Raw genomic sequence first — 21,598 nt, 5'->3', positions numbered from 1 at the left:
ATTTAAAGTAAGACCTCATGATTTAAAAAAAACCCAAACAACAAAACTATTAGGGTTAAGTTAGAATTTGATACTGGATTTGCTTAACCAGATAACAGATGGTAACTTTTTGGTTGGTTTAAATTTTTGTATGTGCAAGTGGATATATACAGGGAAAATTTCTTCTCTGTCCTTGCATATCCCTTCTTCCTATCACTCATTCCCTTAATTTTAGGGAATACTGTACTACATAATACTAATTTGAGTCAAGCTCCACCGATCTGAAGAGTTTTTAATGCCTATTCTGCAGACAAGGTGGAAAAAAAGAGACTTCAACTTTGTGATAAAAATCACCATGAACAGCTCAAGAATCTCAAGTATCTGATCTTCTTGTACTTAATCTAGCAGCTTAACTGCATGATTAACCTTCAGAATTTTCTCTAGTTGAAGAGTCCAAATATTGAAAGGATAACTATTAAGCACCTTCCATGCTACATGTCAAAGTGAACACACCACCAATCTTCACTACAGACAGTGACTGGATCATAAACCTCTACTGATTGGGGATTTTGTTGTCATACATGTGTTATGAAAGTTATAATGCTACCACAATTAAATCAAGATAATCACTTACAGCATAATCACATTTCTAAGCAGACTTAGTGATCAAAATCTGAAAAGGAGTTAAATAATATTGGTAGTATGAGTTTTAATCAAACATCAAGTGTTTACAGCAGTCACAGTGGCCTACACAAATCCATTATTCCCAACTAAATTCCTTCAGTAATGACAGTTTATTAAGAAGGTGGATACTTATATTTTCCATTTAAATTCAGCATGCAGCTCAGTACTAGACAGAAGGAGGATGCTTGCTTTCAAAGTAGATGATGACATGACCTTTAAGTAAGGTAACATATATGCAACAGATTTTACTTTTTTCAGTTGAATTTTGTAAATCATACTAGGTCTTAGGTTTATAATGTAGTATTTGTCAATAGAAGACAGTCCCAATCCAAGTAACAGAACATCTGAACTAAATGCTTAGACTGTCTAAAAAACCCTCAGCAATTATTTACCTTAAAAACAAAATAAAACCCACATACCTTCCTGGAACTTAAGAAAAACACACACATACACAGTCAAGTATGACTGCTTTAATAGAAAAGGGAGAAAAATTACGTAGTAAGGTTAGATTTCACTACAAATCCCACAGCCAGACAGAAGAAAATTCTAGTTTCCAGAGGATTAGAGGAATCTTATTTTACATGGTTAGGTGTACTCAAAACAAACAACAAATGTAATGTACATGCACAGGCTTCTTCACTACTAAAACAGAGCAAAGAAGTCCTGACAGATTTGTAACAGGCATTTTTATTTTTATGTCTATGTTCAAGAGCAGAATCCTAAAGAATGGAAGTAACCAGGGTGATTCCGTAAGAACTGGCCAATTTGAAGAGGAGCAAGCGAGAAATCTGGATATAATCTTATAAATCTGTTGTGTGTACTAAAAATTAAAGACTGAAACACTAAACATCATTTGCATAACATAAGTCAAGGATAATGAAGTACTGTGCTAATTTGTGTAAATGTAAAAAGAATTAAAAAAAAAAGGGATGGAAGGCAGTATCCATGTTCAGAGTTAGCAAGAGCTGCCAAGGAAGTGCTTGAATGTGTTGAAAAATAACAGACCCCTGTGCAATGGCAAAACTTTTAACCTATAACAAAAAAATCTTGCTGTTATTAAATCTATTTTATTTTAAAAAAGCTTTTAAGTTCCACATAACATCCTATTAGTCTATCTCAAAAAACAAGACATTGTCTGTATTCCCATCAAAGGAAGGGAGGGAAAAATGTAGGTGCACTCTCACCAAAAAGCTCAGTGAAATCTTTTTTGTAAATGTCTGGTCATGTCTGATCTGTGGATCTGATCTGATCAGGTCCGAAACATCTGTGGAGAGAATGCAATGGCTGCTTTTATGTTTCATTGGACATTGGGAAGGCAGTGATTTTGGTTTAGGTTTATATGAACAAACCCTATACAAGAAAACTCTATGGGCAGAAGTGAATTTTTAAACAGTGATGGGATGGGAGACATTAATACTTTTATGTAAGTCTACATGCCTTTTTTTGTCTTCATTAATATAACATTTAGCTAGAAATCATGACTCTTCAGACAAGTTCATTATTGAAAACTTAATAAAATGTAAATTATTAAAGACAGACACTTAAGCTTATGTAAAATAACCTAGTATACAATGTATCCAGTTGTTACTGTTCCAAACATACATTACATATACCCAAACAATCCCCTAATACAATGGCATGTTGGTTATAATAACAATAACTTGAACTATTACAAGTGCAGAATTTTACTCATCACTGAAAGTTTCACTGTTGTTTGTCAAAACTAAGCCACTAAAAAAAAAAGAGTGCAGGATAAGAATATCCTTCCTTCACCTAATAAGCTAAACTGTTATGTGGTCCTTATAGCAGTAGTCCCTAACAAGAAAATGTTCATAACTGGCCTTCTTCTATCAGAAAATTCAGGATCCGTGGGGGTTAGTTTGGCTTGTTGTTTCGGGTTTTTTTTTTATTTAAGAGTATGTATGAATTTAAGACCATCCACAAGCTACAGAAAAACTAAATGAGAGTGGTATGTATCACATTTGGGTAAGATAGTGGGTGAAGAGTCATCTAGGTTTTGAAATTCAACAAGATAGATCAATATGTGGGAATAGGTTACAAATACAACATAAAGGCAAGAAGAGTCCTTATTTTGACTGAAGTATGTACAATCCTTGTATTCGTTCTTCTCTATCAAACTGATGGACCACCAGTCCAGACTGGAAATTCTGGATTTGTTCCCTGTACATCAGGCTCAAAGATCAGAACAGCAGGAGAGGACACACATCATGCAGGACTTCAAGGGGCTCTGAGCAACCCAATCTAGTTGAAGATGTCCCTGCCCACGGCAGGGGGGCTGGACTAGATGACCTTTAAAGGTCCCTTCCAACCCAAACTATTCTATGATTCTATGATTGATTTTCTCAAGTGACTCTGTAATAAGACGGTCCCACTAACCAACAAAGCTCTACGGATCAGCATGCAAGAATGAAGACAAGGACATCCCTCATACAGCTATCGTATGGGTTAGATATTTGATGACTGGCCCGACTATAGCTAGCTATCTTATGAACTTTTCCTTCCTGCAAAGGTAACCAAATTGAGTGCACTTTAGCAATATGAAACACTCCCAGAGAAAGTTACATGAACGTATCACTTTTTATTATATACTAAATAAAGAGATCAGTCTGTTACAAGCTAGAGACAGTAGTAACAAGCAAGTACAGCACTGAATGCTTAAACACTGTTCCTGTCATCTCTAAATGCAAGTGACAATCTCAAGCTATCATGCAGGAGTATGGGTATTTGCTGAATCCTTTAAAGGAATAGTCCATGACTCCTAAATCAAATGATACCTTGCAGTAAGGAAAACAGAAAATGCATCCTGAGTTAACCTTGGCAATTCAGAGTCACAGAAAGATGAAATTCTTGATGGGGATGTTAGAAATAATTCTTCTACCTGCTAGCACTGTATAGAGGAAACAATAGCACATGCAGACAACATTGGTAAGGCACTGACAAGTATGCCAGTGAATGCTCTATTTCAATAATCTTCTGTTTTTTTACTAATGTGCTATTTGACATTTTGGAAGAGGAAAGACCTTAACAATCTAGTTTTCTATCTTTGCTCAGAAGCACAGAACAGCACAGCTTCTTAAAATGCACAGCAGATAATGCAAATGTACTACAAGTTCTGTTCATTTAGCATTGATTTATATCAATATTCAAGTAGGTAAGTAAACATAAAACTAAATGTAGTACCTCAGTTTCTTGCTATTTCCCATCATGTTGAGGCCAATTGAGTTCCCTTTAAAAAGTCTCAAGCTTCCAGCTTTGCCTCGCCTTGCATACGTTTTTATGGAATCACCACTGGTTCCGACAGCTCCAGGCCGACAACGAAGTGACTGTAACAACAGAATTCACATATGTTAAAATACTTGCATAAAAGCTAAAAGGAAAAAACGAATTACAAAATATTTATATAAATATTACTTTGGCTTCATTTTCAGACTGCTTTTGTACCAAATTTCATGTAAAATATACCCTGTCTACACCCTTATTCACTAGGATTCCTTACTAAATGAAATATGAATAATTTCAAAGTATTATGAAGCATCTTGCAGTTGTAAGCTATTTCAGTACACATAAAACACAAAAAGCATGGGTTTTGCCTATGTATCTTCTCCTTTTATATATATATACACACACATATATATGCATACAAAATTGGGAATCTGACACTAAGCAATCATGGGATATAATGATTAATATTTTTATTTTAAAAATATAATCTCATTAATAATAAGTGTCTAAACTTAAAACTAGTTATTCATGCTCATATTTTCAGAATACTATACAAACCAACAAGATCTATAGGAGTAAGAGGAACAAAAACATCAAGGGTAGGCAGATAGACAGCTTGAGCATACGTTGCTAAATCAATGCATAAACTTTCATTTTGTAATACTGCACAGATGACTATGCAACATTGTTCAAGAACCTAGCAAGCTTTAAAGATACATTTTCACCATGAGATAAACTGAGTACTTACCTTTCTTTCTTCATTGGGACTGAAAGGCCCATCACTGTCATCTATGCTGAGCAGATTTGCCTCGCTAGATAGGTGTGGGAAAGAAAAGCAGATATGTTGTAATGCAACAGAGCACCAGCAAAACATTTCAAACACACAAAAAGCTGGTTTTTCCCTTCCTCTTTAAATTTAAAAGCATCACATACATATTGTTTATATATGCCTAAAACAACAGGAACATAAAGTGGGCAACATAGCGATCCAGATGTATTATGTGAACCTGAACTTAAAGTATACATCAAATTATTTCACAAAAAGCAAAATTAAAAGGATGTTATTAATTCAAAAGAGAGAATACTATTGAACCTTCAATATTGTTATGGCAATGTTACTGACATCATGAAAGATTCTATACAACCCCATGCATAAATTGAGTCAAATACTAAATTAACCTGTAAAATATAGTCTTAGTTTGTTCACGCATATCAATGTTCAAGTATGTGGTTTAAAACTGCAAACTTCACAGTGCTCTAAGAGAAGAACTTACGTATAACTAAATTTTATTCCATAGCAATTACTGCCAAAATATGTCTTCCTAAAAACAGCGTATTCATTTTGGCTCAAATGCTCATTAAAATGTGTTTCTTTAGTACTTCTATGTCTGTAATCTTCAACTATTATACTGGGGAAGAAGATACAAAAAAAAGAAACCCACCCCACGATACTGTGAAAACATACTCTTTTCAGTAGTAAGAATTATTCTCAAATAATCTTAAGTATTTAAATTGAAACCCCAGTCATACATTTTATACTGATAGCAGCTAGATTAGGCTAACACATTCTTGCTTCCAGAAGCAACCTGCAGATAATCCCCTCTCATGAATCCTGATAAGGTTACTCCTCTCTTGGCCACAACAAAATAATACAACTTTTAGCCAACTTGTAATTGCATGGTTTTGTGGTTTTTAATTAAGCTCATTCAGGCAGAAATTCTTAAGAATACAAGCAGTTATGCCAGGAGTTCCAAGGGAACAGCTACACAAGAGAAACAACAATGGAGGTGAAGGTGCAAACACTTCTTAGCTGCAGGTATGACATGTTGACTGCAATATACATAGTGACTTTAGCTTTTATATATAAGCTAAGCACTCAGTACTGTCGTGTCCCCCCCAATTTCTTAAAAACTTCTTCCATGCACAAGGTTTCTCTTCATGTTATAATTTATTCCTCCACCTTATGCAATACAGATATCCCTACATCAAATAAAAGAAAAGAAAAAAGTTCTTGACTCATAGGGCGAGAATTGCAGACCTTGAAACTTCAGGAGATAAGATTGTGCACACAGTTGGTTTTGATATGGGAAGAGTGATGTAAATATCAACACTTAGCCAGTGGCACTGTTGTATTTTCCTTTCGTTTACAGACCACAACAATTCTAGGTGCGTAATGGTAAAATGAACAGTGTAGTGGGTCATCGCTAATTTCCAATATAAAGTGTCACAAAGACAAAAGAGTACAGTTGTACTTCTGTAAAGACTATCCATGGATATTAAAATTTTTAAATACTGTAACATCTGTTTTTAAACTCTTTCAGGATAGATTATTCTTTCAAGGGAGGCTCACTGAGCTTTCTCAATGCTTCATCAGAAGACAACGAGTTTAACGATTTCAGAAAATTTCAAGATCCTAAAGAACAAATAAAACACTGCAGCACAGACTTGAATAGCAACCTATGGTACCTGCAGCTCTGCCATTCACCTACTGTGTTGAGCTAGCCAGATTATTTCACCTCTGGATACATTTTCCTTCTTCAGCTCCAGCTCATACAAAAATCATGACAATTTTCAAAATGCTTTTGTACAGTGGCTATACTTTTAGGGCTTCAAGATGCCACAATACTGCAACCATTTTAACAAAGGGTGTTTGGGTGGGTGAGAGAGAAGAGAAGGTAACAGACCAGAAATGAACAAAACACTGAAAAAATCCTTAAATCAAACTGAACAAGAATAACTCTTATGATGCAACTAAGATGACATGACTAGAAAAATATTTGGGAATTGGATGTTTTTAAAGAACCAGTATTTTTAGATTTTAAGGAATGCAAAGTATATGCATTAGTACCAGAAAGGCTGTTTTTTCAGAGCAGCATACACAGCAACTGAGTAATGTCTATTTGCTCATGTATCACATGCTTACAGTTGCCTGCTTAAAAGATGCAATTTATACAGTCAGGAAAAAAAAACAAAACAACACACTATACCACACTCCCACATACCAGACAACAACATTTTAACACTACTGAAATGAAACCTCAGTGGTCTTGCTGGGAGGAGGCTATGCCTCCACTCTTTTGTCACTTTTAACCAGGGAACCAGAGAGAGAGATTTTCACATTAGAACAATAATTTCTAACTTTTCAATACTTTAATTAAAATTTTATAACAATTGAAAGTTAAGTCTTTACTAAAATTAAGAAAAAACACACAGGTAAGTAATTTAGGTAAACAGAGTTCTTTCCAAAGGGGAGTTCATAATTACGCATTCAAATTTACGCATCGAACAAGAAAAAAAAAAAATTCTGTTTACTTAAATCTAATCACTTAGCATTTGTTTAATGTTTTAAAACATTAAGAACTGTGCAATAGCTAGTTAAGATACTTCAGTTTAATAGACCATGTTTTTACTACTATCTACAAGTGACCCAAACTTTAAACCTCTGTTGATCACTGAGGTTACACTCTAATGAGCTGCAAGCATATTTCTAACTAACCAACTGATCCAGTCATGTTTCAAACGTAATTGGAATTTCTTTCTGAAAACTCTTACATATAAAAACAGGAGGCTGACATATTTCCCCTCACGGCACACCGTGTACATTCTTTATTTTAAATTACATGGTGGTAGGCAACACACTAAAAAAAGCCCTGATATCAGAGGCACAAGGGAAGCAGTGGTGTTATTCAACTCATGCACAATGCCATCCCGTTAAAAATAACCTTAACTAAAACTGCTAAAAATTAAGAACTGAGGCTCTGACCAAAAAAGTTTTTTTCAATGTAAAGGCTATAGTGCCTTACTAACAGGGTCACAAAAGAAGCATAAACCATCTATATAAATAGGGGGGGGGGATAAAAAGGAAAAAAGTATTGGAAAAAAGCTAAACAGAAATTTAAAAAAAAAAAAGTATCATTGCTTTTCCAGTCAGGAATACAAGAGAACAAGCAGTTTATCCCCCTAAATAAAAGAAAAAGAAATTTAAAACTTTTTGAAAGAAAATGTTAGTTAAGAAAGGATACCGTAGTACAAATAAATTAGACAGACCCATTTATTTGTATTCAGTTTTCTGATAAGGCTATTATTGAACAAATCTCAGCGGAAGGCCCAAGTCTGGACTACTAAAACACCAGTATGGCAGCCAAGAGAAAACTGGGCCCATCAGTTTACAAAATCACTGTGGGGTATATTGAGACATATTTCAAAAACATTTACCCATATATTAAAAAGGAAGTAAATATAAATTATCCAAGACACTTCAAGAACAATCATCTGTAAAACTAGAAAGCATCTTATAATGTGTTAATTTCAGAAATCAATTTAATTAATATATTACTTTGGCCATGTTTGCATAAGTCTTCCATCCTTTCATGTCTTCTGCTATATAAGATGCACATCACTTCCATCATTTATTCTGTGATGGTCTACACAGGTTTCAGTGTGTTCAACTGACCAGCTGGTCTTTTTTTCTATTGTTCTACATAAAGGTTCCTCTCCTGTGTGATCTCCAAGTACAAAGCAAGAAAAGTCTCAAGTCACTTGCTATCATCTTGATTGCTATCTTAAGTAGATCAAATCTTGTAAATCATCAAAAATGTTACTTTTACTCTTTAAAGTGGACTGGAGATTATCTGCAGGCATTTACTTTGCAATAAGATACTTGTCAATTACCATTTTGAATTTCCATAACTCTAGTTCCATGCCGAGTGTCAACTCTAGCAGCATTTAAAAATGTATATATTGTGTTGGGTGATCATTAATTTTTCCAAATCATCTTCAGTTTCCAAAAGTTCTTTGCTCTTTTTGTGTTCATTACTTGACACCTTACCATTATGACACAGCCCATCTAATTCCCCGAGTAAGTTAAATGACACACTTCTTTCCAAATTATCTACCTATTCTAAAAATGGATTTGGTAGGAGGTCATTAGCCACGTATTTTGTGTTCATCTCACTACGGAAAGATAATCCAAGCAGACATCCAGTATTGACCAACAACATTAGCACAGATCTTATGGGGTAATACAAGAATACAGCCAATCCTTTAAGTGCTGGAATGTTATTCCTGGGCCAGTTCAAAACAAACTTACTGTGTGTCTGCCATTAAGAGGGCAAAAAGCTGTGATAAGGTCAGACACTAAAATGCTAGTGCCTCAACAACAAGCATGAGATGCATCCAGACGCTTGCTTCAGATTTACAGCTTTCTCCATATAGAAATGCAGTAAATTACAAGCACTGCTAATAAATATCAGCATACCGTAGCAAATAAGAATGACATTTTTAAAAAAATCACCAGAATACATACTTATTGCATAGTATACTCAAAATATTGGGGGGACACAAAGCTTTATGCTGGAACAATTCTATGAACTAAAGCTGCTAATCTTTGAAGTGTTCTGCTAAGGGTAAAGGGAACTTAGAAAGAAAAGGACAATCTACTGTCAAATAATTTGTTTTCTAAAGATTCCCTTCTATCAGTATTTTGTTATACAAAGTAAAAATGTATCAGAAAAGCAAAATACACAAATTATTTCTAAATGCTCAAAGCTTACAATGCCATTAAGACAAAAAACCCCAAAAAACAGGTGTTACCAAAAGTTAAGTATGTGGGCAGCTTAAAACATATAGCTGTTTGGAGGGAGTGAGAAGTTGCCTGAAATGGTATCAGAGGATGTGTAAGGAAAAAAGGCAGGATCTCCAGTTTAAATCAACTTTCAACTACTCTTTTATCTAATACTTCCAGATAAGCTTCTGCATAATTCACAGGTATAAAAACGAATTACTGATGTGAGTAAGTAATAAAATTTCAATACTGGCTATGGGAAAACTGTTTATCATACAGAATACTTGAAAGGAATGAAAAATCACTCAGAAATACCATCTTAAAATCAGATACAATTATATAAAACAGATGTTCCATAATCAGTTTTTCAAACTTTTTTTTTTTAGCATCACTACACTATACATATCTCATTCTGTGTTCTTAAGTCAACATCAGCTGGAGACAGATGGAAAACAGCAGTAAATTAATAGAAGAAAAAAAGTTGCTATGCTTACAAATGTGAATTACTTTTATTTCTGAAGACAAGTAAAATGCAAATACTAGCTGTATTGTATGTACTGCCACTACACTTAAAACATATTACTGTGCACCAGAAATAGATGTAAAATTGCTAAGAAAAAAGCAAGCTGAACCTTATAAAACTAAAATGCCCTTAGTTTGAGAACCTTTTAAAAAGTGGTTTTAACTTCTGATACAGTTCTGTTTTGACAAAGGCTCTTAATGCTTACCTCACACTTCAATGAACTCCTGAACTCATTTTTTTAATGACTAAAACATCACATTTCTTAATGGTTTTGTAAGATTACAGCATAGCCTTCTGCTGCAGCCTAAGTGGTTATGTATCTGCTTTCCTATCTCCCTTCCAACACCCAATATTTGGCAGAATATTACCTATTAAAAATGTGACCCCATGGTGGTCTCTTTAGACTATTAGAGAGGTCAAGATGCAAATTCATATAAGAATTATTTTTGTATTTAACCACAGGATTCAGTTTCTCCTTACTAGAGAACCATACCATCCTTTTTAAACTTGCAGGTCCTACTCTCCAAATATCTAAGAACAACAAATAAACCTAACATGCATTCTTCATGCATGAAACGTTGTTTTTTTAACAATTCATTAGTCTTCTGGGAAATAAATACATTAATATCAAGAAAACATATTAGTAACAATAAAATGTCACAAGGACAAAGTATGTATTCAAACTATACACATAGGGTTTAAGTTTTAGTCAAAATCCAAACATACTAAGTAAATAAATAAATGATCAGGGAACAAAAACAGCCTGAACTCTATCCAGTGAGGTAAGCACCAGGAATAAAAACCTACGGTCTTTTAAGCTCAGTTTAACTTGATGTAGGCCTACAGCTACCGAAGTACCTTAATCATAACTGTGAAGTACTGAGTAGCATCACCACTAAAAGAAAAAGTTGAAGCTGCTTGGATACCCTACCTTTCCATTTCCTTACTTTACATGTTAAGATATTTCCTGTCTGTGTTCCTTAGACTTACACAGTAGCTCCAAAGACAATTGAAACACTTTTGAAATGTACTGTGCCCTATGTTGTAAACACCAAATTCACAATTAAATTTACATTATAATGCATTTTTATATGGCAATACTATTTAAAATAATCACTTCTTTGAATTAATTTGTCTTAATCACTGAAATTTTTAAGATATTATACATTGTTTCTTATTAATAAATTACAAAAAGTATTTATTTATAAATAGACACTTATACTTTCAATAGCCTAGATAAAAGCATCCTTACTCTTTCTCTGCATCTCCTTCACTTTCTTCTGCATGATCAAAGCTCCAATTATTTTTAAAACCTCCATCTCTCTTGGACTGTGATCTATCCAAAGCTGAAATGAGAACAAGTTAAGATAAGTCTTGATTTCAAGATGAGTTATTAATCAACACAAACTAGAGGAGTAAACCAGATGTATATATTTTCCCCAAGTATTTATTTTGTTGATGTCAATGTTTAACTATCATTTGACAAAGTTCATCAATGCAGTGGTGACTCTTTTTCCTAAATAAATACAAGTGAATATCTGTCAACATCTTGATTACTAATGCAGCAAGTTAGCAAGCTATTAAAAATGACATGAGGTAGTTTTACAAGGATTTCAGCTGTTTTACTGACACCTGTAAATTTAAGGGTTCCTTCTCTGATATGAACTATATGCCACACACAGAAAGGATCCTAAAATTTATTATTTAAATGTCTAATACCCAAGCACATATTTAATTTTTCAATATAAAAGCAACAGTCCTGAACTGCCCCAAGTATAATTTCAACATAATACTTTTTTTTTAATTCAATATCTGACACTGACCTGAATTAACACCTGACGCTAACAGTGTTAGCATCAACTAAGTAAAAACCTGAACTTTCTGAGAACAGTCGCACTACATCAAATTTCAGATTTATCTACTACAATGTCCAACAGTATGGAAATTTTCATATAATATGATGGCATGGGGGTATTCTTAAGTGAAGGAGGTCCAGAGCATGGAGACAGCACTCATTAAGGCAAGGCACTGTTCACCCCAGGCCCTAATTATTGCAACTAAGAGCTGTCTCTCACAAATTCTGTATGACAAACTATGCAGCAGCTTTGATTTTGGTGTAATTTAAATATGTCTTTTCTTGCTATGTTTTTCTTTACATAGTTGGAAATGCATTTAGAAATAATGAATGCAACTCTGTTTTGATAGAAAAAAAAAAGAAAATCACAACCAACAACAGATGTCTAGGGTAAAGTATAAACAGTACACACAGAAATATTTATTGCATATTCAACCTCTGCTTCCAGCTACTTGCATCTACCGAGGACTTCCTGAGCCATGGGTGATGTTTTTGTGTTTAACAGCCTTTGCTAGCCTTTTTCTTCTCCCCACTTGCTTTTTTTCCATCAACCCTACTTTATAGAATCAACAGTATCTTGCAGTGGATAGTACCTCAGTTTAATTATACATTATATGAGTAAGTATCTCCTTTTGCTTGTCCTGATTCAATCTGGCATCTTTTGCTCCTACTTAGTACTCCACTCCTTCAGTTCTTGTACTTTGGAAGATAGTAATAAGTAATACTTCCCTATTCACTCATGATTTTGCATAGATCTCTGTTGTGTTCTTTCACGGTCATCCTTTTCCCAGGCAGAAAAAGAAAAAAAACTGAGTCTTTTTAATTTTTCCTCACATAAAAGCTGTTTCATGCCTTTAAATCACTCTCAATGCTTCTCTCTGAACCTCTTCTAGTCTACTGTACGCTTTTTGATATGAGAAGAGGATACCAACACTATGAGGAATATTCAGGATGCATACGTGCCATGAATTTCTACAGAAGCAGCATGATGTTTCTGTTTTGTTCTTTATTCCTTTCCTAATAAGTCTTAACACTGGATTTGCTGTTTTCACTGCTATGGAGAACTGCACTGATCTTTACGTACTAGATAATTCCATCTTTCACTCACGGTTGGTAAGAACCAGTTCAGAGCCAATCATTGTCCACAAAAATTTTCTTTCCTACTTCTCATTCACTTAGATTACTTGGCATTTACCTACACTGAATTTCATACATGCTTTTAACTCACATAACCCAAAACCTGAGCCACCTCCAAATTTCTTTAAATAGCTAGCCATTATACTAACCCAAGTAAAGTTTGAAACATCTACAAACTTTGTCACCTTACTATCAAACCCCTTTCCTTATATCTGTGCACCAATGTTAACACAGAATCTTGTGGAATTCAAAGGGTTACTCCTCCTATTAACAAAACAAACCATTTTTGCCCCCTCTTTCCATCTGTTGCCGGTTGTTCCTTATAAAACTTTCCATTTTATCCAGAGGCAACTTAGCCTCTCCAAAAGCCTTTGGTAAAGGACTTTACAGAGGGAACGATGAAATTAATTCTGGTCTTCATTATCATTTCTACAAATTTGGGTTGTATGGTCACAAAGCTCATCAATGTAAAGTTCCTCAAATACCTCAACTGCCTTTTTAAAAAGCTGGTATCATACTAGCTACTTTCTTTACCTGTAGCAGAAAGACAATGCTAACCAACAAGTAACATGCTACAGTCATTAGCTCCTTTATCCCCGAGTTCCTCTTACAACACTTGCATGAATGCTGTTTGATCCTGCTGCCTCGTTCATTATTTGCTTAATGTACTGCAATTTCTTCCAGTGATGTTTCGTTTTGAGTCATATACTCTATCACATTCCTTCTTAAGAAATATTCTGGCTTAAAGACCTCTTTAAGTGTTGCCAAAGTGGGTGCAAGCAATTCCAGTTTTCAGCTACGACCTTATATTCTCCAAAGCCACCTTTTACAATTCGGTTGTCTACTGACACTACAGATACTCCAGAAACTTTTCTGCTGAGTTTGAAGAAATACTTAACAATAGTTTTTATGCCTGTTGGGAGTTATTAATCAAAAATTTTTTTTGCCTGCCTCATTAGAAGTATAGGTTTAATCCACCTGCTTTTTTATTATACTCTATTTTCATCATTCGGACAAAAGTTCAGATTCAAGGATGATGTTTTATTTCAGACATCTCCCCTTACCCTGCTGTTTAGCCATGCCAACATTTTGGGGGGCCTTTTGAAGTCTATTTAAATAAGCAGCACACATGTGCTGTAAGCCTCCGATATGGTGTCTTTAAATAACTCCCAAGCTGCCTGCAAACATTTTACACTCTGGCTGCATCTTTTAGTTTCTTTCCAAAGAGATTCTTAATATTTTCTGTAGTCCTTTTTTTTTTGAATTAAGCATCTCTGTATCGGATGGTTTTCCTTCAGGTTTAGAAACTCAGCACCCTTGCAGGACATTATGTACTTCATGAACACCTTGCAAGATTCTCCAACAACACTCACGATATGCTGCAGAACAAGTACATCCAAGAGTCCCAATTTCACATGAAAGGGAAATGCTGAAGCACACTGCCACTTCTTTTTGCGCAGTGTTTTCCTCTAGAAGGAGAACTTGGTGTTTCACCAAGACTGCCCTCAGTATCTGTGTCTGCTATCCCTGCAGCTTTTAAGAGTTTCTCTTAACAAGTTACAATAGTCATCATCCTGGTCAATGTAATCCCAATGTCATATTTTTTACATGGTCCTTGAATCTATCTAGATCTCATATAACTTTTAGAGCCATTTAAGTCTGATCTGACTTGAACATTTTGTGGAACATACAGTACTTCTTCAATCAACACAATCGATTCTCCACCAGTCCCCCTTTAGTCTCCATTTGTCATAATGTCCCTCTAATTATTTTCCTTCTATCTAATTTCACATAAGTTAAATTCTGTCAGTTTCCAGTTCTCCCATTTTACCTAAAATATTTTTTGAGGTTTCTTCACACAAATGAAGCAAACACTTTTCTTTGTATGGGGTTTCTTTTGGTTCGTTTTCTGTTTAAATCAGACTATTTGTACATGATTTTTCTACATCAGTTCCTACCTTAGTTTTACCAACTTCAGTAGAGAACATAATTTTTTTTTTTTTTTTATAGTTTTATCCACTGAGTATAAATTACATCAAACCATGTGCTGCTCCACATGTATCAGCCTCCCCCCACTCCAGGTGCCACGAGACTGGTTCTAGTTTCATTTTCAGAAAATCCATCCCCACTGCACAGAACTCCGCCCCTAAAGAAGTAATTTGCAGATGTTAACTCATCTTCCCTGCACATTTTTTCTGAGATTGCAACTGTCCATCTTTGTGGCCCTGCACCTGCTACAGAAGATGCTAAGATTTCTATCACGTGGATCAATGCTACCAGCTCTTTTGTTGCATTCTCTACAAGTCTGCAGATATCTTATAAAGTTTACCATCTCTGCTCCCAAGAGACAACTCGCCACGGACTCTGTCTACTGTCATAAATCCAGCAACCTATTTGTGCAATAATCCAGTCCACCGCTACAGACCAGCTCAGCTGTCCATAGGAGAATAGTCTTAATATCCCAGCTCTGCTCACTCAGCTCTGGATCAATTTCCACTCTCTCTAGCATTCTTGGTCCTACCAAAAACACAAATGTAGAAGTATACCATCATGTTAGCCAGATTGTTCACCTAACTGAGTTACTTGATCTGAATGGTCACTTGGGATCTGATTCTATACAGGACTGTTTGTGTTTTTTTTTAAAACAGGGATAACAAGTCATCTGTCACACAGGCTAAGTTTCTAACTATTTTGTAGTAAGACTTAAATTTGGAACTTCTATGTTGCAATTTTTACTATGTATACTGCCAAGACCATTTGAATCAGCAAGATACATTCATACTCAGAAGGTGAAAATACTCAAATAAGCAGACCTGGCCCTAAGATATTGAGCCAACAGAAGTCAATTGCTATGCCTCTGCCCAAAAAAGGCAGCATGCTGGAGCAGATTTCACTAGCAATGACAAATCATTTTTCCTCCCACTATAAGCTCTCTTTGGTGCTGTTATACCAAGGGAGATTAGCAATTCTGAGCCCCAGAAACTAGATGGAATTTAAATGGACACCTTAAATAGGTGTATCTAACATATATCACCACTTTTTTAAATAATTGTGATCAGTTACATATTTTTAAAAAGCCAATTAAAATAATTTGCTGAAAAAATAATTTGTATTTTAGTTTTTATTAAAACTTTTATGGCATAATTAACCACATCTTCAATCCACCCTTTTAAAAATCTCCATACTGTCTTTTTGTGTAAAACCCAATTAACAAATTTTGGATTACAAAACAAAGTACGCTTGTAGGAAGAATGGCAGAAAGTAGATTAACACCTTTAAGTTACTGTGTGTGGACACTTTTGTAAACTCCTTCAGCAGGAGTTTCTATCATTCAACAGTGTCAATAAGCAATTCCTAAATGGGAGGAAAAAAGTTCACAGTGAATCTCCATGAAATAAGAACAAAGTTGTGCATTTGCAAAAAAAAAAAAAACCTTTAAAATTCTGCCTGTCTAAAACACTGAAGTGAGGAGTGACATATACAGCATTTAGTAAAGTCCTAGTGTCCAACAGAAGATATCATCTTAGGAGATTTTTTTGCATGTCTTGTACCCCGTGCTCTAAGGCCAATCATTCCATATGAATCTATATTACAGCTGACCAGAAAAACATACCTATTTCTTTTTATTGTTTTGGATATGATGCTGTATTGGGTTTGCATGGTAAGGTTTTGGTAGCTGGGGGGATGGGGAGGGGGCGCTGCAGGGGTGGCTTCTGTGAGAAGATGCCAGAAGCTGTCTCCATGTCGGACAGAGCCAGTGCCAGCCGGCTCCAAGAGGGACCCACCACTGGCCAAGGCTGAGCCCATCAGCGACGGTGGTAGCGCCTCTGGGATAACATATTTAAGAAGGAAAAAGAAAAACTGTGCAACACCAGCAGCAGCCAGAAGAGAGGAGTGAGAATATGTGAGGAACAACTCTGCAGGCACCAAGGTCAGTGAAGAAGGAGGGGGAGGAGGTGCTCCAGGCACCGGAGCAGAGATTCCCCTGCAGCCCGTGCTGAAGACCATGGTGAGGCAGGCTGTCCCCCTGCAGCCCATGGAAGTTGACAGTGGAGCAGATATCCACCTGCAGCCCATGGAGGACCCCATGCCAGAGCAGGTGGATGCCCGAAGGAGGCTGTGACCCCGTGGGGAGCCCACACCGGAGCAGGTTCCTGTGGCAGGACCTGTGGCCCCATGGAGAGAGGCGCCCACGCTGGAGCAGGTTTGCTGGCAGGACTTGTGACCCCGTGGGGGACCCACGCTGGAGCAGTTCGTGAAGAACTGCAGCCGGTGGGAAGGACTCACATTGGAGAAGTTCATGGAGGACTGTCTCCTGTGGGAGGGACCCCACACTGGAGCAGGGGAAGAGTGTGATGAGTCCTCCCCTTGAGGAGGAAGGAGCAGCACAGACAATGTGACCACAACCCCCATTCCCTGTACCCCTGCACTGCTTGGAGGGAGGAGGTAGAGAAGTCGGGAGTGAAGTTGAGCCCGAGAAGAAAGGAGGGGTGGGGAGAAGGTGTTTTTACATTTGTTCTTATTTCTCATTATCCCACTCTGATTTGATTGGTAATAAATTAAATTAATTTTCCCCAAGTCGAGTCTGTTTTGCCCCTGACGGTAACTGCTGAGTGATCTCCCTGTCCTTATCTCGACCCACGAGCCTTTTGTTATATTTTCTCTCCTCTGTCCAGCTGAGGAGGGGGAGCGATAGAGCGGCCTGGTGGGCACCTGGCGTCCAGCCGGGGTCAACCCACCACAGATGCCAGATGCACTTAGTGGCCACACAGAGACAACTTTTCTAGGAAAGCAACTTTTTCAGATGTATCACTGGATTGCCAGAAGAACTCCCCACCACCCCCGGAATACAGCAGTAGAGACTTTAAGGTTTCTATTACAACACAGAGAAGCTTTTACAAGTCCTCCATCTGCTGAGATCAAATCTCTTTCTGTGTTTCCAAGAACCACCCTAAATATGAAACCTAAATCAAACAAAGGTTTGGTTCAGGACCAAGGAGTTTTTCCAGGAGAACCTGAAGTTTACATTCTTTTTCCCTAGTTACACTGGTCTGAAAAAAAGAAATAATACAAGCCTCATCTTACAAATGCTTAGACCATCACAACTGCAACCAACTTATCAGATACTGCAGCATTCACACAAAAAATGCAAATTAATTTAAATGTGCTCAGAATCATTGCCTTCATCCAGACTCATATTTAAGTAAATTAAAAAGAATGCTGCTGAGCTTTCTAATCTGTTGTTCATTTAGTCATCACATATATTGTTAAGAGGATACAAGTACTCATAAAAACCTGACACAGAAATATTTTTTAATTGTTTTACTTTCCCCATTGCTTCATTATTCTTTCAGACAGGCTTCTTCAGGCTTCTACGCAAAATAGCCTTTTATCTTCCAGCTTTGATACCATCAGCTCTAGTATGTCAACTGCGTAACCACAGTGAGGTTGCATTTTCACATTCTGAAGCAGCATGAACAGGTTTATGCACCCCTCACACTTCCTAAAAGCTGGGGCTTCTTGCTCCTGCCATGCGCCCTGCATACATCAGCACAGCTGTTTCTTCACTGAAAGCAAACCTGGGAAAGGAAACTAATTCAGGCAAAAATACCTTGAGCAGCAGGGGAGGGGGAAAGTTATTTTTCAACCATATCAGTTCCCTCTTCTGTTCAACCACACTATCATAGCATAGCTGTGACAGCACAGCAGAGGTAAGGGGTATCCAGGAACTGAGATTGTTTTAGGCACCAAGGATACCAAAGAAACCTGCACGGAACCACAACCTAACCTACATTTAAAGGTACAGATTTAGAGATCTATTGCTTAAAAGATGCTTCAACTTTCCTCTCCCTAAATTAGCTGCAGATGCAAAAAAACTGTCAAAATCACTTCCAATAATAGGCAGTAATCATAAATTGACAGTGAGATCTTACACGAAGCACAGAGTTCAGTAGTAAAGTTCTATGGTACCAGTGTAACGGATACAAAGTATGGACATTCTTTCACACATGAAGGCAATTTAATTTCTCAGATGGCTAATAAAAACCCCACCCTTTCAAGAATGTGATGTCAACAGAAAACCAATGATAAACACAGAGCATCCACTCCTGGACAAAAAGTTTGCAAAGAAAAAGCATTTATAAGAGGTCTGTAGTTCAAAGATGGAAAATCATCTGCATATTCTGATAAATTACTTTTTTTTTTCCTTCAGGACTTTCATACACATTGGGTTGCTTACAGTGCAGAATATCATGTAGAATGATTGGACTCAAGAACACAGAACTGCGCAAGTTTGATTTGCTGAACTGTGTTTAACATTTTCTAAGTATTAATAAGGAGTAACAGAGGAGGATAAAAGGACGATAGAGCTTTGAAGTATGTTAAACATTTTCTTTGCAATGTCTTTAAAGGTCTTTCTGGTAAGATAGAAGTGGTAACCACACAATGGACAACTAGTGTTTCCTGACCTTTTCTACTGATTCTCTCAATAGAGATGTAGACGTATCACCCAAGGATGCTGCCCTTATGATAGCATCAGAAAACAATGCAGAAGTACTTCAAGAGGGCTTCTTTATTTACACCAGCAGCAAAAGTAATGCTAAGGAAAACGCGGGCCCACTGTTCAATGAGACAGGAACCTAGGGACAAAGGACACGGAAAAAACCTGAAGAACATGATTTTTTTTTTTTTTTTTTTTTTGCCCCTCCAGATTTCACTGGTAAGTTCTGCTCTCTGACCTCCCAGTTCCCCATCTCTACCAGCAGAATCTGTGGGAATGCAACATCACCCATTGTTGAGGAAGATATGATTAAGGAACACTTAAGCCAGTTGTACAGGTAGAAGTCCATAGGATCAGACAGGATGCATCTGATGGTGTTGAGGAAGCTTGCCAATATCACTGTTAAGCCAATATCACGTTACCTTTGAAAGGTCATGGCATAAGAGAGGTTCCCAATGACTGCAAAAACATCATACCTAACTTCAAGATGGGCAACAAGGATGATCTGGTGAACTACAGGCTAGTCTGGTTCACCTCAACCCCCAATAAGGTTATGGAACGAATCTTCCAGGAATCCATTCCCAGCTACACAATGATAAGAAGGTGAACAGCCAGTATGGATTTACCAAGGGCAAATTGTGCCCGACTGACCCAACTCCATTCTACAGTGACATGGTTGACTGTGTAGGTAAGGGAAGAGCAATAGGTGTTGCAAGGCCTTTGACATGGTCTCCCACAAGGTCCTTATAGCCAGACTAGACAGACATGGACTGAGTAAATGAATGAAAAGGTGAGGGGAAAACCAACTGGGCCATTGGGGTCAAAGGGTGATGACTAGCAGTACAAATCCAGCTGCTGGCATCCCTCAGTGATCAGTACTGGAGCCAATACTGTTTAATGTCTTTGTTAATAGTCCGGATGCTGGGACCAAGTGCACTCAGCAAGTTTGCAGACAATACCAAATTGGGGGAAGCGGTTGATACGCTGGAAGCCAGGGCGGCTATTCAGAGGGACCTGACAGGCTGGAGAAATGGGCTGACAAGAACCTTATGAAGTTCAACAAAAGCAAATGCAAAGTCCTACATCTGGGACCAAATAAGCCCATGCAGCAGTGCAGGCTGGGGGATGACTGGCTAGGAAGCAGCTCTTCAAGAGGATCTGGGGGTCCCAGTGGCCAGCAAATTGAACATGGGTCAGCAGTGCACCGCCACGGCAAGGAAGACCAACCACATGACATAGTAGCAAAAGGTTAGCCAGCAGTCAAGAGAAGTGACTCTTCCCCTCTATATTGCACTTCCATATGAAACTGTAACCGGAGTACTGCATTCAGTTTTGGGCTCTCCAGTATAACGAAGACATTGACACACTAGAGCAAGTTCAGTGATGGGCTGTCAAGATAGCCAGGGGGATCCAACACATGACATATAAGGAGAGGCTAAAAAAGCTGGGTTTATTCAGCCTTAAAAGGGGGGGAGGGGAGACCTTTTTGCTGTCTTCAACTACCTAATGGGAAGGCAGGGAGAGGATAAAGCCAAACTCTCCACAGAGTTGCACAGCAAAAGGACAAGAGGCAATAGACACAAGCTGGAACAAAGAAAATTCCAACTCAATGAAAGAATTTATTTTTTACCATGAGGGTGCTCAAGAATGGACCACGTTGACCTGTGAGGTCATGGAGACTGAACAAAGCCCTGAGCAACCTGCTCTAACTGGGTTTGGTTTGGACAGGAGGTTCCAACCCACATGATTCCAACCAGCAGTCAAGTAAACGCAGTGACTACTCGTAGGTAGACTTTTACTTAGGTAAAGCATCACCTAAGGCAACGGCACCATCATCACAAACACTTCCAAAATGAAGTACCTTAGTCACTTCCCTTCTTTTCTCTCTCTGCATAAGTCTGCCACCCACTCAAACTTTCCATACAATAATTTAAATAACATCAAAAACAGGATCCAACCATAAAGGGGGAAGAAAAGAAACAAATAAACAAAAAAGGTAATTTTTTTATCTCTAGCATTATGAATATATATAATTCTCTACTTACGTAAGACCTCTATTGCTAGACTGGAGAAATACTAAAAATTCAGAAAGGAAGAAGAAAGTTTCAGTGTTTT

The 21,598-nt window shown here is 37.2% G+C and overlaps 1 protein-coding gene across 3 annotated transcripts in view; it reads right to left on the bottom strand.

The window, feature by feature from the left end:
- The window catches only part of SENP6 (SUMO specific peptidase 6), a 97,705-nt gene that overhangs the window by 52,336 nt on the left and 23,771 nt on the right, over positions 1-21,598 (bottom strand). For all 3 annotated transcript variants that reach the window (XM_076333101.1, XM_076333103.1, XM_076333102.1), the window contains exons 2-4: positions 11,245-11,338; positions 4,655-4,718; positions 3,865-4,007 (exon numbers count right to left, since the gene is read on the bottom strand). In XM_076333101.1, coding sequence (XP_076189216.1) covers positions 3,865-4,007; positions 4,655-4,718; positions 11,245-11,338 — 301 coding nt within the window. The remainder of the gene's footprint in view (positions 1-3,864; positions 4,008-4,654; positions 4,719-11,244; positions 11,339-21,598) is intronic.

This window comes from Aptenodytes patagonicus, chromosome 3, assembly GCF_965638725.1.
Source record: "Aptenodytes patagonicus chromosome 3, bAptPat1.pri.cur, whole genome shotgun sequence".
Lineage (NCBI taxonomy): Eukaryota > Metazoa > Chordata > Aves > Sphenisciformes > Spheniscidae > Aptenodytes > Aptenodytes patagonicus.
Note: the sequence above shows the minus strand (reverse complement) of the source record. Positions and strands in the feature narration are given on the sequence as shown.